Source organism: Mesoplodon bidens (genome assembly GCF_964165515.1).
Source record: "Mesoplodon bidens genome assembly, chromosome: 1".
In the NCBI taxonomy this organism is placed as follows: Eukaryota; Metazoa; Chordata; class Mammalia; order Artiodactyla; family Ziphiidae; genus Mesoplodon; species Mesoplodon bidens.
The window spans coordinates 141,228,329-141,247,728 of NC_138176.1; the positions used below are offsets into that span (position 1 = coordinate 141,228,329).

At 40.0% G+C, this 19,400-nt stretch overlaps 1 protein-coding gene across 4 annotated transcripts in view; it reads left to right on the top strand.

The window, feature by feature from the left end:
- Window positions 1–19,400, top strand: part of CORIN (corin, serine peptidase) — a 230,071-nt gene that overhangs the window by 122,178 nt on the left and 88,493 nt on the right. For 2 of the 4 annotated variants that reach the window (XM_081236190.1, XM_081236192.1), the window contains 3 exons: window positions 7,326–7,439; window positions 16,223–16,330; window positions 19,260–19,370. In XM_081236190.1, coding sequence (XP_081092316.1) covers window positions 7,326–7,439; window positions 16,223–16,330; window positions 19,260–19,370 — 333 coding nt within the window. Of the gene's footprint in view, window positions 1–3,268; window positions 3,380–7,325; window positions 7,440–16,222; window positions 16,331–19,259; window positions 19,371–19,400 lie in introns of those variants that run through there. The other 2 variants (XM_081236191.1, XM_081236189.1) reach the window with 2 other exon arrangements.

A 19,400-nucleotide genomic window follows, 5' to 3' on the forward strand; every position in this document is an offset into this window, starting at 1 on the left:
AGTCCCCTTCCTTGGTATCCTAGAGTTCATCTAAAAACCACCATTTTACCCCCAAGGAATGGGTAACGTGGGTGTAGGTGTTGGGAAAACGTTAGACACATCATCACAGGTCAGTGGGGAAGATTATTTTAGGTAGAAGGGTCTTTGATACTCATTGTCCTAACATATGAGCAGATGCCACTGAGAAGCCAGACTTGTCTGGGGGTTTGAGTGAGTATCCTGCTATAACAGAGAGTGATTATCGTATTTCACCTGCAGTTTATTCCTCTGGCAATTCAAATAATAAAATTGTAAGGTATTTATTGCCTTTGAACATGTAGGACCAAGAAATAGGAGTGATCCTGTGGTCCTGCTGGGCACCTTCTATTCTCAGTCTTCATTTATTCATTTAACAAATATTTAATTCCACGCCAGACTCAGGACAGGACACAACAGGGAGAAAATCTGATAAAGTTCCTTCTCTTAAGGAGCATACGTTCTAGAAGGGAGAGGGTATAAGCAAACAAATACTTATCTTCTGCTAATATAAATGATGTGAGTCGTAAAGTAACGGGTTTGTTTGTTCATGTTCTGATGGTACTGTTAGAAGGGACTAGCATGGGTGCCCCTCGCCTCCCATGTTTAACAGATGAAGAAGAGAATGAGAAGGATTTCTCACCTTAGAAGACAGATAACTTCTGAGGAAGTCACACTGTAGTGATGGGATTAAAGGGACAGGCAGATATAAGACAGGCTTCATTTTTAGATTATAACTATATTCCTCACATCAATGATCCTCCATCCCCGAGCTCCTGTATCTTCAAAAGTGGTCATCATTTATTTGATCTGAGCCAACCTATAGGCAGAACTTAATACCACTCCACGCTCTCTCCAAAAAACGTACTCACACAAAGCATTAAAAACTGCATTTCTTTTTGCCCCACTTCCCTTGTAATCTACTGCCCCATTTATCTATTCTCTTCTGCAGTAAAGGATTTGTCCTTTCGTTCTGAGCTACTTCCTCTCTTATCCTCTGTTAAACATACTCCATCAGACTTTTGTCCTCACTGCTCCATTGAAACTGCTGTTATCCGCATCCCCATTTCTCAGTTTCATCTTACCTGACTTAGCAATAGCTTCTGGCACAACCGATCACTTCCTCCGCTTTGATACACTTTCCTTTCCTTAGCTTCCAGGATAACATACTCACCTGCTGGGTTTCCTTCTACCACCGGGGCCACTCCTCAGCCTCTTTGCTGGCTTCTCCTCTTCTCTGTAGCTGTTACACATGGGGTTTAATAGTTCAGCCCTTATCCATCTTCTCTGCACCATCTCACTGAGTCTTACTCTTCACTAGCCATTCCCCTCATGATCTCATCCAGGCACACCGGCTTTAAATCGATTTGCTGATGACGCATACACTTATATTTGTAGCCCTGTCCTCTTTCCTGGACTTTGAACTTATGTACCCAGTTGTCTCCTCAGCATTTCCAGCTGGGTGTCTCTTGTGTATGTCAGACCCAGCGTGTCCAAATGATAACTCCTGATTTTTTCCCCTTGGTCTTTCTCTTCCAGTAGCCTTCCTCATCTCAGCAGATGGCAGTTCTTGTCATCTGGCTGGAAACTTGAAGCCATCATTGGCTCTTGCCTTTCACAACTTTCATCTAATGGGCCAGGAAACCCTCCTGCCCCTACTCTCAAAATACATCCAGTATCCAATTGTGTCTCAGCCCCTCCACTGCTACCACCTCCAAGACGGCATCATCTCTTCCTGGGTTGCTCCAGTAGGCTCCTAACTGTTATTCCCTACTGTGTCCCTTGCCTCTCTGGAGTATTTTCAACACAACAGGGAGAGATCCTTGAAAACATAAGTCAGATCATGCTACTCTTTACTCAAACCTTGTAATGACTTTTTTTTTTTTTTTTTGGTCTAAGCTACAAAGGCCTTACAAAGCCCTCTGTGGTTGGGCCCTCTCTTCATCTCTGCCTCATCCCTTAGCTTCTCTACCTTTTACTCTCTCTGCTTTTAGCCACATGGGTCTCCTTGGTGTTCCTGATACCTGCCAGCCATGTTCCTGCCTGAGGGTCTTTGCTTCTGGGCTGAAATCTTCCCCTGAGATTTGGTTAACTCCCTCCATCTTTGAAGTTGTTGTTCAAATGTCAACGTTCAGTGAGACCTGCCCTGGCGCCCTAATTAATCTGGGGACCTGTACTACCCCATCCCCACATCTCCTGTCTCTCTTAGTCTGTTGTACTCTTTTTTGTCTTTATAGCACTTATTACCTTCTGACCTAATATATAATAATTTTCTTCTTATTATATCCATTGATATTGTTTGTCTCCATAGACTATAATGTCTGCAAAGCAAGGGATCTATTCTGTATTCAAGCTCTTAGAAGAGTGCCAAATTGATTAAATAAATGAGTGAGAATATTAGAGAGCAACATAATCTTTGCTGATTCCCTATGGTAGATGGAGGAAGTGATTATACCTCCCATCAACAACTTGAAATGTCCCTTTAGATACTTCTGTTTTCCAAAGAGTCTTCCCTATACAGCCCCTCAGGGAGACTCAACCAAGTTTTTAATTTCTCTCTCTCCCAAGACAATGCTCAACAGCACAGTTTCCTCTCTCTCTCCAGGGGGATCTTATTCTTTTCATACAGAGCTTTTTGATATCCATCCATACCTACTCCAGACATCTTAATGTGCTACAAAAGGAAGGGCCATCAAGTACATATGACTTTGAAGACAGAGTAAAGACCAAGTTTAATTATTGACCGTCCACTTGGATTTCCTTTCTCCTCTCTCACCTCTTATCTTTCACCCCAATCTTCTTATCAACCTATTATGGGGAGATACAACACTCTTCCCAAGAAGTATTCTTGCATCAGCTGCTATAAGATTACACTCATGCTTTTTCATATGGTCAAATAACTTTGTAAAAGGTAAGAGCAATAGTGGTTTATAGTAACTTAATTTTGAGCAGCATGTGGAATGAAGGGCTGACAAGCTCTCAGTATGGGTGCAGGGGACAAAGCTGTGTGCCAGCTCGGCTTTCTCTTCAGAGATAGAGTTGAACTTGAGCTTTAGACTTTAAACAAGGACTCAAAGTCACGGTGAATGTGAGGATACCATGCAGTCAGAGATGGGTGAGTAATTTCTGAAAAAGACTCTAAAAGTTAACAAGCAGAGTAATGAGAGCATTTGCCAATATAAATGCTGCCCATAATACACAGACAGAGAGAACTGATAGGGCTGGAAGCAGTTGCAGAAAATCTAAAGTTTGTTTCAGGCTATGGATGTTATTTCAGCAGACTGTTTTCGGAAACAAGACTGAAAAGAGCTGATCATCCGCAGGGGTGTATACTCTTCAGAATCCATGGAATTCAGAAGTCCAGGTGATTCATAATTGTCCTCATCATTTGGACATGTAAACCAGTATCTTAGGCAATAAGTCTTTGTATACTGCTGTCATTGTGTTAAAATTAATTAATTGTCACATGTATAAATGTAAGTAACTTTGGTGGTAAAGCATCTTTAGTTAGTAAAAGTATCTTTATCAGATGATGATCGATAGAATACATGCTACGTGAAGGTGGGGAAATAGTTTTGTTTTCTTTACTGCTGTATCTGTAATTACTGCTACAGTGATGCCCAGCACATCATAGTTAGTAAATATTCATTCAATCAATGAAAGAATCTTGTAAAGTCATTGCCATTGATTTAAAGTCTAATATATACCTTTTAGAGTTATAGATGATGTTAGTGGAAATGGTGTCAAGACTGTATAGCATGACTTCACCTCAGGGAATCTCCCTTTGTCATCTTAAGGGCTCAGTCTAAAGGCTATTGGAAGATGATTGTTATAAGACAGTGAATTATGGTTGAAAAATCTCTCCAAAAACTTAAGAGCTCTCTCAATGTGTTCTCCAAAAACTGAGAGCTCACAAACATGTCATCTCATCTGGTCCAGTTCACCTGAGGACAGACGTTTATCTTTTGTTTAGAGAGAAAAATAAAGGCAAGTTTGAACTTTTACCTGAACCTGGTACCCTTGAACTCAGCGCCCATCAACTGGCTGTGTACTAGAAATGGGGAGTGGGTATGGTGTGGAGGATTAGGCCCGGAGCCCAGACCTCACGATTCTGGGGTGATTTTCACCTTTTCCTAACTCCATGGCTTTGGGTAGATGCTGTCTTAACCACATGATACTCTAGTTCCTCTATTTGTAAACTATCACTTACCCCAAGGAAGTTGTGATAGAATTCTTACCTGTGTACTTTATGGGACTCTTTGGAAATTGTAAATGAGATATGTCTGAAATGCTTTGCTAGTTGAACAGTTTTTCACAAATAAAAGTGGAGATTCTGAATACAGGTTAGGAAGAAATCAAACAAAGAGAATGTACAAAGCTATCCTGATTGTACAAAAATAGTATTGATTAATGAAACTATGAATGTCCAAAGAACTTGCAAAAAAAGAATAAGAAGAAATAAACAGTTTTTAATGTCCTAAAACCATGGGCAGCCACATCTCCAACTGAGAAACCACACAAAAGAGGTCCATTTCTGATGAATCAGCAAAGACACAGGATATCGATAATCAAAACAATGCAAGCAATGCCATATTTTAAATTTGATCCAGGTTTGATATAACCATGCACAAGAATGGCTTTATTGGAGTAAAATATATAGGTTCTTAAAGATGAAACCTAGATGTTAGGAGCTATTTAATGTTGAGCTTTCAGCTACATTTCCCATGGACTCATCAGAGCCATAATGTAGGGAATGCAATAATTCTTCTGAGGCATTGCAGCTGCTGAAATGCAGACAGATGGAATTTCTGCACTCTCTACTATAATGCAGAAACAGTCTCACAAAGGATAAACACTTATTCCTTGAAAATTTTCCCTTTACCCTAGAGACAAGTTATTGTATAGACTGACCGGTAAAATCTTTAATGTTTTGGGTTTTCATTTTATATCTGGTTTCCTGTATATCCTTTAGGAGTCTCTGTCTGTAGCTATAGGAGTACAGTCCTGTACTGAATCCCATACTGTACAAAAGTTGAAATCCATAGATGCCATTTGTATTGATACAGAAATCATGGGATATAATGGAAAACCAGACTTTCGTTGTTGATATTGTGAAGATTACACATGAATTAGCATCAGAAGAAACATACCAAATTGACTAGTACTTAATGTTCAGCAAATCGAAACTGATTCCTTGATAGCATTGGAAAATAATCCATCAATTGCATTTTTTCTTTTGCCTCGTGGCAATATATTGTGCTCCATTGAGATGGAGGTGACTTTTTCCCATTAATTAAGAACCTCCTGAGTGCCAGCTACTCTGCTGGGGAACACAGGACATATGAGTGGCATGGACCTTACTGCCTGGAGTGTTCAGTTTTAATTTTTCTGCATTTCAGCTTCTGAGTTAAATGTTCCATATTTCCTGGTTCCCTTTAGTTAGACAACAAGGTTCATCTCATCAAGGAACATGGTTCAGGGCGGTGGTGACAGTGACCAGGCAGGAGACCACAAGGCTGATCCCACTAACTTTTGTGGCAGGGAGACAGAGTTACAGAAACAAGTTTTGGGAGGGTTATATTTATTTACCATTACTCTGAATTGGGAACTCATGAAAAAAGTTATTTTTTTTTCTGATTATAAAAGTAAGACATGATCACTATAAGAACATTTGTAAAATACAGAGTAAAATACAATGAAGAAAATAAAAATTACTTTCAATCCTAATACCAGGGATAATCATAGTAAACTTAGATATAATTCTTTCTAGGCCAGATTGTATTATGCTTTTTCAGAACCAAATGCTGTTTTTAAATTTTTTTATTTTTTAAACTTAAAATATTTATTTATTTATTTATTTATTTTTGGTTGCGCTGGGTCTTTGTTGCTGTGCTGTGCACAGCTTTCTCTAGTTGCGTTGAGTGGGGACTACTCTTTGTTGAGCTGCGCAGGCTTCTCATTGCTGTGGCTTCTCTTGTTGCGGAGCTCAGACTCTAGGCGCGTGCGCTTCAGTAGTTGAGGCATGGGGCTCAGTAGTTGTGGCTCATGGGCTCTAGAGCGCAGACTCAGTAGTTGTGGTGCACAGGCTTAGTTGCTCTGCAGCATGTGGGATCTTCCCGGACCAGGGTTCGAACCCACGTCCCCTGCATTGGCAGGCGAATTCTTAACCATTTCTCCACCAGGGAAGTCCCCCAAATGGTGTTTTTACACTTAAATTATCTTGAACTTTGGCCCAGGACATTACTTTTTACAATATAATTTTCAATGGCTGTAACAGTATTCCTTATTATGGAGCTATCAAAATTTATTTAACCAGTCTCCTCTATTATTGCATAGTTGTTACTTCATAGTTTCCTTGTGATAAAACATGATGGTATGAATATCCTTAAATATTAAATTTTGCACTTATTCATAATCATTTCCTTTGTATGAAGACCAGAAATAAGATTTTTGGGTCAAAGGTTTACACATTTAAAAAGCATTTGATGCATATTACCACATATTGAAGTGTATTTTAAAACCCATTTTGTTGAATTGACATCCTTTCATTAATGGTTTCCCTTAGAAAAATCTTTCTAGCTTCTTCTCTTACATTCTGTGTCTAATGTAATTTTGAAACAGTTGAATATTTGTTGAATTTTGAGAAGAAAAAGAACACCGTAATAATTAAAGCAAAGAATACTAAAATGCAACCGTGTTAAGGAAAGGAATGAAAATATTATTAGCTAATGTTGTTTCACATTCCTTATGCCAAAACAGACCCTGACATTTTTAACTGGCATTTTTATTAAGACAAGTAAATAAATATATTTCAAATACAAGGCATGGGGTCTCTAAGCCTGTGTTCAAGCATGTATCAACTGTTTGTAACTGTAGCTTTCTCTGCAGGACATTGAGTAGCGCTGTAGAAGGAGAGGGCTTTTTTTTTTTAATGTTTGTTCAATAAATAATATTTCACTTTGAAATAATTTTCCGTTATTAAGAAAAATACTCCCATCTGGTGTTTTTTTCCCCACATAAGTTGTGCAATTGATGAGGCTGCTCTCTTGTGCTGTGAAAGCCCACTGGTGAATTTCCTTTTGGTTTTCTCAGGCAAACACTCTTTGTAGTCTTTCCAGGTAATTTTACAATTAATGTTCTAGAAGGCCAGAGAAAAATTGGTGATAATGAAACTGAGGGAATTGGGAAGCACATCTGTTGAATAGCAAGGAAAGGTTTTCTTTCTGTCCTTTATTTCTCCTAACTTTAAAAGGGGGAAAAAAACACACCTCTTATTTATTTTGACATTGTTTTTCTGCCCTTTTTTTCAGTGCTCTGCGGAGGGGGCGAGAGCTTTCTGTGTGCCAGTGGCATCTGTGTCCCCAGGAAACTGCTGTGTAATGGCTACAACGACTGTGGCGACTGGAGTGACGAGGCTCATTGCAGTATGTGACAGGCTGTGTGGGGTTTGTCTGGGAGGACAGGGATTCCATTCAGGGGCCTGGAAACCAGCACCATTCCATTGTCCAGGACTGACAACCACCCGGCACTTGGGTGGACTTCTTTTAGTTTGCTTTTCTTAAGTGAGCAAATGTGTTTATCTTCCCTCACTCCCATGTGACAGCTGCATGTTTGCACACCTTCCAAAGGCCTGATTTCATTAGGAACTCGACAGCTAGATGTGCTTTGGAACACATCAGGGACTGAAGTGTTTTTGCTTGAAGTATCTTAAAATTGGGAAAAGGCTTTCTGTTTATTTTGTTTGGGTGAGGGTTTTTGTTTTTGTTTTTAAAGCTTTGAGTATAAAGGTCAACTTTTTTAAAAAAAGGATATTTTTAATAGGAAAAGTTTTTACCCTCATGATTTTTAACAGTTGTGACACAGAAGATGCAAAATCTTTTATTCGTTTATGCTTCCTCTAAATCTGGAGAGAGTGATCGCAAGAACGGTTTTGAATCCATGGATCGGTAGATTCAGCCTTAAACATCCTCAGTTTACTTACCATTGATTTGATCAGTCATTTTGACTAAAACGGTGGTTTATCCAATATTGTATTTGTCTGCTTGGGCTGCTTTACAAAATACCACAGGCTGGGTGCCTTAAACAGCAGAAATGTATTTTCTCACAGTTTGGAGGCTGGAAAGTCCAAGATGAAGGTCCAACAGGGTCAGTTTCTGGTGAGAATTCTGTTCCTGGCTTGCAGGCAGCTGCCATCTGCCTGTGTGTTCACATAACCTCTTTGGAGAGGCGAAGGGAGAGGGGAGGAGAGAGAGCTCTGTTGTCTCTTCCTCTTCTTACAAGGGTATGAGCCCTATTCAGTTAGGGCCCCACTCTTATGACCTTTATCACCTCCTCACAGGCCCTGTCTCCAAATACAGTCATGTTGGGGTTTAGGGCTTCAACATACAAATTTTGGGAAGACACAGACATTCAGTCCATATCAGGTTTATATTCAGTTCTCAAATTGATTTGCAATTATGCAACAGATAAAAAGGAAAAATTAGCCTCAAGAATACATTGCAGGATCTGCGTCCAAAACAAGACCATATGCAATGGTGTTCAAATTGCTTTCTAATGGTTCTATGACCAGCAATAGTTACTGTGGGAAAAGCTGTGTTTTATTCCCTGTAGCAGTTACCAAGGCTTTATAAGGGCTCATCTCAGTTGCTCACCTGAGTTGAAAGATTCCTCTGGTGTGTTTGCCAGGAGGACCAACTCTTCATCCATATGAAGGGTTAGGATGCTTATTTACCAAAGCTTTTGAAAGACAGTATATTATGGTAATATTTAGACTCAGTGTTTCCCAAACTGGTGTCCCATAGTACCTGAGTCTTGAAAAATGCTTGGGAAAAAAATAAGTTTGAGAAATGCTGTCTATCAGATCTACTTCTTAGAGAGCTACAATACATATTCATTCATTAAAGGTTCGGATAAATCCCACAGTTTAAAAAAAACACATTAATTTTATCTTGACTTGGTATTTCCTGAAAATTATTTGTTTATATATACCCTCACCTTTAATTAATTAATTTATTTGTGCATTTATTTATTTTGCATAATATCTAGCATCCTGTAGAATTTCAGTTAAGCCACCATATTTTTTGGAAATGTTTTCACTAAGATATTTGTATTTATAATTTGGAATTCTCTCTTCAGAAAAACCTATGGCATGTGATTGTACATGAAAAACATTTTTTTAGGATGTTTATTTACGTTAGGGAGTATTGCTGTGGACTTGGGAACAAATATTGTGTAAAGCACCTACAGTAGGGATTTTAAGTGGTTCAGTAGAATTATATACAGTAATGGGAGTTACAGTGGAATCTCTTGTTTATCTCCCAATTATGGCCTATGTTATGTCATATTCAAATTCTGCATGTGCCTCTACCCCCAGTGCTGGGCTAACACTGGCTTCATCATTATGTTCGTCCACTACATTGAGCATTGCACTTTAAACAGTAAGAGATTTCTGCTGCATTTGTTGAAACTGAATTTGAAGGAGTAGATTTTCCTAGTCAGTGACTGAACAAAGAAGGCAGTATTATTATTATGCAAGATATTCAGCAGTATCCTAGGAGTGCAAGAGTTTATTAAGACATAGGCCTTCTTCATAACCACACTTCAAAAACCATTTGGCTTAGTTTGTTGAGGAAATACATCCCTTCAGAATACTTGTCTATGAAAATGCTTAGTTGGACATTGAGAGCTTTGCATGCGATTGTTCCTGACCTTACAAGGACATCTGCCTCTGAGCTTTAACATTCAGTGCTTGCGGCATTTCAGCATGCATGTTTATAGAAGGTGCCACCCTCCTGTTGTCACCACCCTGCAGTGAAGGAATAGTGTTAAGTCTGAATTAGGGCGTGGATACAAATCAGAGCTGGAATGCAACCCACAGATACTCCTGCGGGGAGAAGGAAATTTTGCTGGGCTTCCCAGTGGGAGCACAAGGATTTGCCACGTTCTGAGGGTCCTGGCGGGTACAGGAGGAGGATTGCCTTCCAAGGAAGGAAGGGAAGGGATTTGCTATTTGTGAGTTCCCTAATCAACTGTACTAGAAGCATTTACCTACGTGATTTGATTGAATTTTCAGCAAACAAAGTATTATTCCTTTTTGTTCAGATGCAGAGCCGAGGCTCGCGGCCATGAATGAATTTGCCAGTGGCTCAGAGTGCTAGATTTGAACCCACTCCTGAATGGGTCCAAATCTAACTGTTTTCTCTAAACTATGCTGCCTTTGACTTGCCCATGTCCTTAGAAGTGCGAATTTGGTGAATGATTGTACTCCGATCATTCATAAGACAGGAAAATGTTTAGTTTGGTTGCTCTATTATGCTGAGGGAGATAATTGTCTTTTACAGGGGCTCTCCAGGTATCTGGGCCTGCTTACCCTCCCCTGGCAGCTCATTTTGACATGTTTATCAGTCTCTTCCTAATCAGTAAAGATTTCTTTACTGGACCGATTTCTAACCACCTAGAGCAATTTTAGTGGTATAGTGAAAAGATTTTTGAAGATTAAGGGTTTTCTTTGTTTTTTGTTTTTTAAATTTCTAGCTCTGTGGCTTGAGGCAGGCTACTTCTCCAGGTTTTCCTTGTCATCAAGGCTGGCATCTCCAGGAAGCCCCACCTGTGGGGATTCTAATTCCATTGGTCTGGAGGGGGTGCCCAGGCAGCAGGACCTTTGTAAAACTCCCCCAGTGATTCTCATGTGCAGCCAGGTTTGAAACCACTGCCCTAGAGGGTGTCTGGTGTCTCTTTTGCTGCTAACATTCTATGATCTTTTGATTCTATAACCAGCTCTAGGACAGTGTCTGGTACAGAGCAGGTGCTTAGCAAATGAATGAGAAAGCCTCCAGGAAAATGGCTGTCACAGGGAAAATAGCTGCCACAAAGTCCCCGTACTTTGTGCCACATAAACCTCTGTCAAATACTTTTGGAAGGCATTTGCTCTGAATTTGGGGTAACATTGGTTGATTTATTTTTGAGGACTGTGGTGAACTAATTATACTGAGTTAACTAATTATCCTAGTTAGTATAATTAGTTATACTAATTATCACACAGTATAGTGATTAATATTATAAGGTCTTGAGTCAGGCTGCCTGTCTTCCTATTTCTTCTTTATCATTTCCTGCCTCTGGACGAAGAAAGTTACTCAGTCTCTCTGGGCCTCAGTGTCCTCATCAGTAATATGGAGACAATAAGTAATAGTAACTACCTCTAGAATTGTTGGGCAGAATAATGAATCACTGGATGTCAAGCACAGAGACCAGTGTCTGGCATGTAGTAACTCTCAAAGGGCATTAGGATTTATGGTTGTGATTGTGGCTGTGATCTTATTCTCCATGCCCTCCCTCCTCCCAACACTGCTTCCACCCCTGCCCTGCCAAAGGTCACGTGATACATTGTAGAGGAGACAAATACTACAATATGCACAACGGATTTAAAAGCAGCACCACATGAAGCTATGTAGAAAGGAGGCCACCCAAACAGCACAAAATAAAAACTGATATTCCAAATAATGTTTCCGAGTCATCGAAAATGACTGTACCGGGCTTCCCTGGTGGCGCAGTGGTTGGGAGTCCGCCTGCCGATGTGGGGGACACGGGTTCGTGCCCCGGTCCGGGAAGATCCCACATGCCGCGGAGCGGCTGGGCCCGTGAGCCATGGCCACTGAGCCCGCGCGTCCGGAGCCTGTGCTCCGCAACGGGAGAGGCCACAGCAGTGAGAGGCCTGCGTACCGCAAAAAAAAAAAAAAAGAAAAAAAAACGAGGGCATTTTGGGATGGAAACTGAGCATCCATACTTGAATCCTGAGTTGAGGCAGCATGATTATGTTTATAGACTCATAGAGACTGAGCCAATTGAATGAGGCTCGTGATAAAAGGCTTTCCTTTCTTTAGCTCTGCCCTTTCATTTAATGACAATTTTGAGGGGTAAACGTTAATCATTATGATGCCAGACTGAAATAGATATTAACAAGCAAGAACTTCAGAAGTCACATTTTGTATCAAGCTCTCTTTCAGAAAAAAAGATCTGTATCTAGAAAAACACCTACCTTAGGTTACGCAAAATTATGCTTGTTTTGAGCGAGAAAATCACAGCAAGCAGCTTTTGCAGGTTTTGATCGTTGGCCCCAAATTACACTGACGACATCTCTTTTCAGTTCAAATAAACATTTATTCCAATAAAAGGAGCCACTGTGATCTTTGCTATTTGCTCTGTATTTCTGGGTGTGCAGTACCTTTGGTTAAGGTTTTGTGTGTTACTAATTACACAGACCTTAGGGAGGCAACAAGTTGTTTTCCAAATGCAGCTAGTTTTGTATCTAACCTCTGAAAATGTCATCTAACCAAGAAAGTCATAACAGTGGAAAGTTGCATCTGCACCTGTGTGAATAATGAGGAATTAAAAAAAATGTTTGAATCATCTTCACTTATGAAATAAGTTAATGTGACAGCGTTAATTTACAAAATATGTCCAATGAGGTGCTTTAGTATGAATTACTGGGGATCCCAGAATAGGCCACACAGAGGGGCCACTTTGGAAATTTTTAGTGTGTTCTCAGGTTAATCAGATTCTGAAAGGAATATTTGATTTCCCAGTCCTATCATCAAAAAATGAAGTGTACTGCTTAAAAAAATTAATTCGTATGGTTTAAAATCTGCCACCCCTCCACCCTGTCTCCTCCTTCAGGTAATGTAAGTACTTCTGCACTGATGGTCAAGGTGAGGACCCTGGTACTGCTGATTCTAGCATGCCGATTCAAAACTTCTCACAAGAGATGAAAATACAGATCAGAAAGATCTTTTAAAACTTCCCGAGGAAATGTATATATCTTGATGCACAAATTCCCCAACGCTGCTCAGTGGGCGGGAGAACCAAAATCATAACCTTTCTTGACTCAGCCTGTGTGTGTGTGTGTGTGTGTGTGTGGCAGCAGTGGGGTGCAGGGTGGGAAGTTAGTGCCCTCTGCTGCTGAATGGGAGGAAATAGTACGGTCAAGGTGAAAACTGGGATCTCTTTTTAGTCCTTATATTTTCCCTTATGATGGTTGTCCCAGGGGAAATGAAAAATTAAAAGTACGTACAAAGTTCTGTATGTGTATAAGTGTGAGCATATGTGTATGCACGTGTGTATTTGTGTATGTACACATACACACACCCTCTTAATGATGGCGCTGAACAGATGATCTCTAAGGCCCATTCCATTTCGAAAATGATGTGATTCTAAGAGTATTTAAGTAACTTTGTTTTAGAAGAATGCTCTTTGAAAGAGAAGTTGATGAATCATGTCAGTAACAAGTATAATATTTTGATGTGGCTAACAGTTTCACTGATCAATGCCCAAGACTTTTTAAAATAAATTTATTTATTTATTTCTTTATTTTTGGCTGCGTTGGGTCTTCATTGCTGCTCACGGGCTTTCTCTGGTTGCAGCGAGCGGGGGCTACTCTTTGTTGCAGTGAGCGGGCTTCTCATTGTGGTGGCTTCTGTTGTTGTGGAGCACGGGCTCTAGGCAGGTGGGCTTCAGTAGTTGTGGCATGTGGGCTGAGTAGTTGGGGCTTGCGGGCTCTAGAGCACAGGCTCAGTAGTTGTGGCACACAGGCTTAGTTTCTCCGTGACATGTGGATCTTCCCAGACCAGGGATCGTACCCGTGTCCCCTGCATTGGCAGGCGGATTCTTAACCACTGCGCCACCAGGGAAGTCCCTTTGCCCAAGACTTCTGATAATAAATTGTTATAGAGTTTGGGATGTTTATAGTAAAGAGGCACCCATCACCAGTTGTATGAGATGCAGGCGTCTGCTTGAGGAGGAACAATTAGCTGTAATTCAGGAGACTGGACTGTTGACCATTAGATTCTTGGTCTTTATCAGCCAAGCAGACTGATCCTCACATGTGCCTCCATTTCTCACCTCTTTCCTTTGTTCTTGCTATTCCCTCTATTTGAAACCTGCTGAAGTTTTCATTCCATCCACTCTACTAAAATCCTGCTCATCTTCCGTGATCCCGCTCCAGCCTTACGAATCTATTTTTGAACTTCATTCACTTTAACTAAGGGAAAAAATAATACATTTAAGAAATCTAGTTTCTATTACATGCAGGCTTTACATGTATTTTAAACATTTTTACAGCTTTATTGAGGTGTAATTTACATACTATAAAATTAACCCATTGATTTTTAGTAAATTTATAGAATTGTGCAACCATCACCACAATCTACTTCTAGAACTTCTTCATCTCTCCCCACACTTTCCTTCTACCTATTTGCAGTCAGTCCCCACTCCCACATCTCCAGCCATAGATAACCACTGCTCTGACATCTGTCTCTGTAAGTTTGCCTTTTCCAGGAACTTCATAAATGGGTTGCATAATACGTAGTCTTTGTATCTGGTTTCTTTCACTTAGCATAAAGTTTCTGAGCTTCATCTATGCTGTCATGTGTATCAGTAGTTTGATACTTTTAATTAGTGAGTAGTATCCCATTGTATGAATATACTACATTTTGCTTATCCACTTACCAGTCTTTGAGCATTTAGATTGTTTCCAGTCTTTGGCTATTATGGATAATGCTGCTGTAAACATTCACATACAAGTCTTTGTGTGGATATATGTTTCACTTCTCTTGGGTAGCTTTCTAAGTGTGGAATTCATGAATCACATGATAAGGTTAGAGTTAAGTTTATAAGAAGCAGCCAAACTGCTTTCCAAAGTGGCATTATTATTTTACATCCCCACCAACTATATATGAGAGCTTCAGTTTCTTAAAATCCTTGCCAATACTTGGCATTATCTGTCTTATCTATTATAACTATTTTAGGGGATATATGATAGTGTCTTATTGTGGTTTTACTTGCATTTCCTTAATGATTATATTGAGCACCTTTTCATGTGCTTATCAGCCATTCATATGTCTTTATGAAGACTTTCTATTCAAGATTTTTGCCTCTTTGTAATTGGATTGTTTGTCTTATTGAGTGTAAGAGGTCTATATATATTCTGGATATAAGTCCTTTATCAGATACATGCTTTGAAAATATTTTTTTCCAGTATGTGGCTTGTCTCTTAATTTTTAAATCGTATTTTTGGAAGCACAAATATGTTTAATTTTAATGGATAACCATTTATTATTTTTTTCCTTTAGGCTTGTGTTTTGTTGTTATATCGAAGAATTCTTTGCCCTCCCCAAGGTCACGAAGATTTTTTTCCTATGTTTTTTCCTAGAAGCTTCATAATTTTAGCTCTTACATTGAAGTCTATAATCCATTTTGAGATAATTTTTGTGTATGGTTTGAGGTAAAGGTCAGAGTTCATTTTTGCGTATTTGAAATCCAATTGTCCCAACACCATTTGTTGAAGAGTATTCTTTTCCCATTTAATTGTCTTGGAAACTTACACACATTAATTTATTATTTATACCTTCCCCTAAACTCTATTAAGTAATTGCTCTTATCCTAACTTCAAAAATAAGTTTACAGACTTATAAATTTTAACTAATACACTCAAATTCCCACAGCTAATAGATGATAGAACCATGTTAGGAGTTCTGTTTTACCCAAGAACAAGACCTATCTTCTTATTAAAATTTCCTCGCATGATGTTTATTCCAACATTAAACTATAAGCTTCCTGAGGTTATATATCACTTATTCTTATCTTGGCACCATAATCTAGGACAGTACTGTTTATTTGAGGGTCATGCTGTGAGACATTCGGTTGACTTCAGTGATGTGAATGTAAGTAATGACTGTAAATCTAAATGACTTTTTCTCTTTGTTACGTTTATGCTTACCATTGACAAAACTAGACTTTCATTTTAAAGGAAACATTTTTAAGAAATAACTACTCACCCTCTATTAAGTATTCATTCTATATGAACATGAACTTCATTAGGAACCATGGTGAGTTGAGAATGTCTTTTCTCATATTTGACTGTAAAGGAGCTTTCAGGTGTCATAAAGCGGAACTCAGATAAATACTGTCAGGAAGTGATAAAAGCATTGTCTTGGGAGCCAGAGGGTCCTAGTCGTGGTTCTTCAGTAACTTGTTATGTGACCTTGAGCAAATCATTAGATCTCTCTGCACCACAGTCTCCTCACCTGTAAAAGAATAGATGTGGACCAGGTTACCATTATGATTTCCCTCCCGTGATATGCTTTTGTTATATAAACTGCTACTGTAACGTCCTGTTTTGCTCTAATGAGCCATCAGTGGCTTCTCTTATTTTCAGATTGCAGCGAGAATCTGTTTCACTGTCACACGGGCAAGTGCCTTAATTATAGCCTGGTATGTGATGGATATGATGACTGTGGGGATCTGAGTGATGAGCAAAACTGTGGTAAGTAGCATTATTTCCCTGAAGGTTTTCATTTAAAATTGCAGAAATGTATAATCAAGAACTTGTAGCTCATTGTTTGTTAATGTGATTAGTGGGTGAAATTACAAAATGATTGGTTTCTTAATTTTCAGAAAGAGGAAGTTTTTAAAATTATTAGTCTCAGTCATGTCTCATGTGTAAATGTAAGATTTCTTACAAAAAGTCATACTAAGGAAATGCTAAAGATGTGGAGTAGAAATGGGAGTTAACTTTTTTTTCTCTTTGAAAATGTTTGGTTTCTTCTCTGGTTAGAACCGGTGGCTCGTGTTTAGATTTTGAGCTCATGAGCAAAACTTTGCAGACAGATATATTTTCTGTTCCTGATCCCCTTATTATGTATAACCAAAGACCCCTCCTTTATTTGATTGTCACACGCTACAGAGGCAACTTCTGCAGTGAGGATATCGAAGGTTAGAAGGGTGCATTTGTTTTATGTACAGAAGCTGATCTTAACTTTTAAAGAAGGAACCTACCTACTAGTTGCACGTTTGTAACTATAAACAGTATCTTCCCAATTCCTCACCCTCCCCGCCCCTGGTAACCAGCAGTCTACACTCTGTTTGAACAAAATCAGATTTTTTAGATTCCACATGTTAGGGATATCACACAGTATTTGTCTTTCTTTTTCTGGCTTATCTTATTTAGCATAAACTTATACAACACTATATGTCAATTATATCTCAATTAAAAAAAACAAGAATGACCCTACCTTTAAAAGAGCCGAGTTCAATTCTGAATGCCCTCTCGTGAATTAAAACCAGCAAAATCTTCTTGCTTATTTACCTTTCTGAACTTGTGATTAGCTCTTGAATTTTTTTTTTAGGTAGCATATTATTGAGTGACAGAAGAATTTTCTAATAGGAACAGAAGGGCAAGGTGAGATGAGGCAGGACACTGGGCAAATGATGTGAAATGATATTCAGCATTAAAGAATATCAAAAGAGGGCTTCCCTGGTGGCGCAGTGGTTGGGAGTCCGCCTGCCGATGCAGGGGACACGGGTTCGTGCCCCGGTCTGGGAAGACCCCACATGCCACAGAGCGGCTAGGCCCGTGAGCCATGGCTGCTGAGCCTGCGCATCCGGAGCCTGTGCTCTGCAAGGGGAGAGGCCACAACAGTGAGAGGCCCGCCTACCGCAAAAAATCAAAAGAAATGCTGGGGGAGAATCAGGAGTGGATTAGGGGAATGCCTCGGAGTGGTGAATGTCCCAAATGGCCCCATGCTGGGAAACTCAGTAGTTTCTAGAAACACCTGTGTAGCCGCCTCTCACTGCATCCATAAGAATGTTGGAAAATGTATGTATGTGCAAAACATCCCATGGGTCACTAGATAGATATGGATTATCTTCTGGGATTGAGTAGTCTTGGGACACAAAGAATGAGATGCCATTGTACTTGTATACATCATAAAATTTATAGTTTGGGGCCTTAGATATTATCTACTCCAACTCTTCCTTTTACCAATAAGATAACTGGAGAAAAGAGAGTAAAAATGAGGGAGGGGGGAATTGAGTGTAGCTTGGTAGTTCAATAGGTCAGTGGAGAGGACCAGTGTATAGTTGGCGTGTGAGAGACAGTGGTCTTACCAACTCAACCTACTTCCTCTGAAGGTAGTAGGATATCATGAGGTTTGTGCTCTTAGGATGACTTTGTTTTTATCTAATGGTAATAATCACGATGTCCTCTTAGACCATTCTCTGTCCCGGTTGCCCATCTTTAGCAGGCTGAGCATGTGCTGGCTCTTCTGGTTCCCACCCATGCATCCCAGCCATTGTGTCTTTCTTTTTTTCTCTGCACCATGTCTTCCATCTTCTTCACTTAATTGCTCCCCTGTATCCTTCAAGACCCATGGTCCCTCCACAGGTCTGTTAAAGACAGTGGTGCTGTTAATGGAAATCCATGATAGTTCCTCCTTATGGAATCTGTTATTCATGAACCTACATACATTTTGTTTGTTTGTTTGTTTGTTTTTGCTATACGCGGGCCTCTCACTGTTGTGGCCTCTCCCCTTGCGGAGCACAGGCTCCGGACGCGCAGGCTTAGTGGCCATGGCTCACAGGCCCAGCTGCTCCACGGCATGTGGGATCTTCCCGGACCAGGGCACGAACCTGTGTCCCCTGCATCGGCAGGCGGACCCTCAACCACTGCGCCACCAGGGAAGCCCCTACATACATCTTTTAAAGGGTTGTTTATATTAAGGTTATTCCATGTCTCATATCAAAGAATCCTATAGGTTCTGCCCTCTGTGAGAAGAAACATCACTTAGTTCTCCTTTTTCCCCAGGAATATATAGTTTGGGAGAGAGGTTAAATCCAAGATAAAAAGAATCATAAAAAAACCAAATATTTTGCATTTCTTACCCAGCAGTTCTTTCAAGTATGAGTTATATATTTAGACAGTTCAATAGAAAACCTAAGTTTAGCATCAGGCAAGATCACAGGAGGAGATACCTGCCTCCGCAGTTTACCACAGAGAGGTAAGTTGCAATTCTTAGAAACATGACAGAGTTGTCACGAATCATCAAATCAGCTATCTACATTGTGAAACCCAAATCACAGTTCTGTTTATTTGAACCAAATCACAAAATTTTCATAAGGAAAGAAAACAATGACTAAACACGACAAAACTCAGAACAAACTATGGGTCCTAGAAAAGCTGGGCGCTTGTTATTCATCTGAAAAACAGTCAGGTCTTACCCCGTAGTGATGGTGGCCGGGGGGCCACATGGTTGGCCGGGAGGTGCCAGACCCAGAGTAGAAAGGTTATTGATGGTATTGGAATAATTGGAACAGACTCTCTTCTACTGGAACTTGTTCTACTGGAACAAGCCATACAGTTCTAAGTGTTTGTCATGCTGGTTCTCTCCATCCTCCTGAGTTTTTGTTTTCTCCAGATTGCAACCCCACAGAGAAGCATCGCTGTGGAGATGGACGCTGCATTGCCATAGAGTGGGTGTGTGACGGTGACCATGACTGTGGGGATAAGTCTGATGAGGTCAATTGCTGTGAGTGCCCTGAGGGCTTTCATTTTGCTT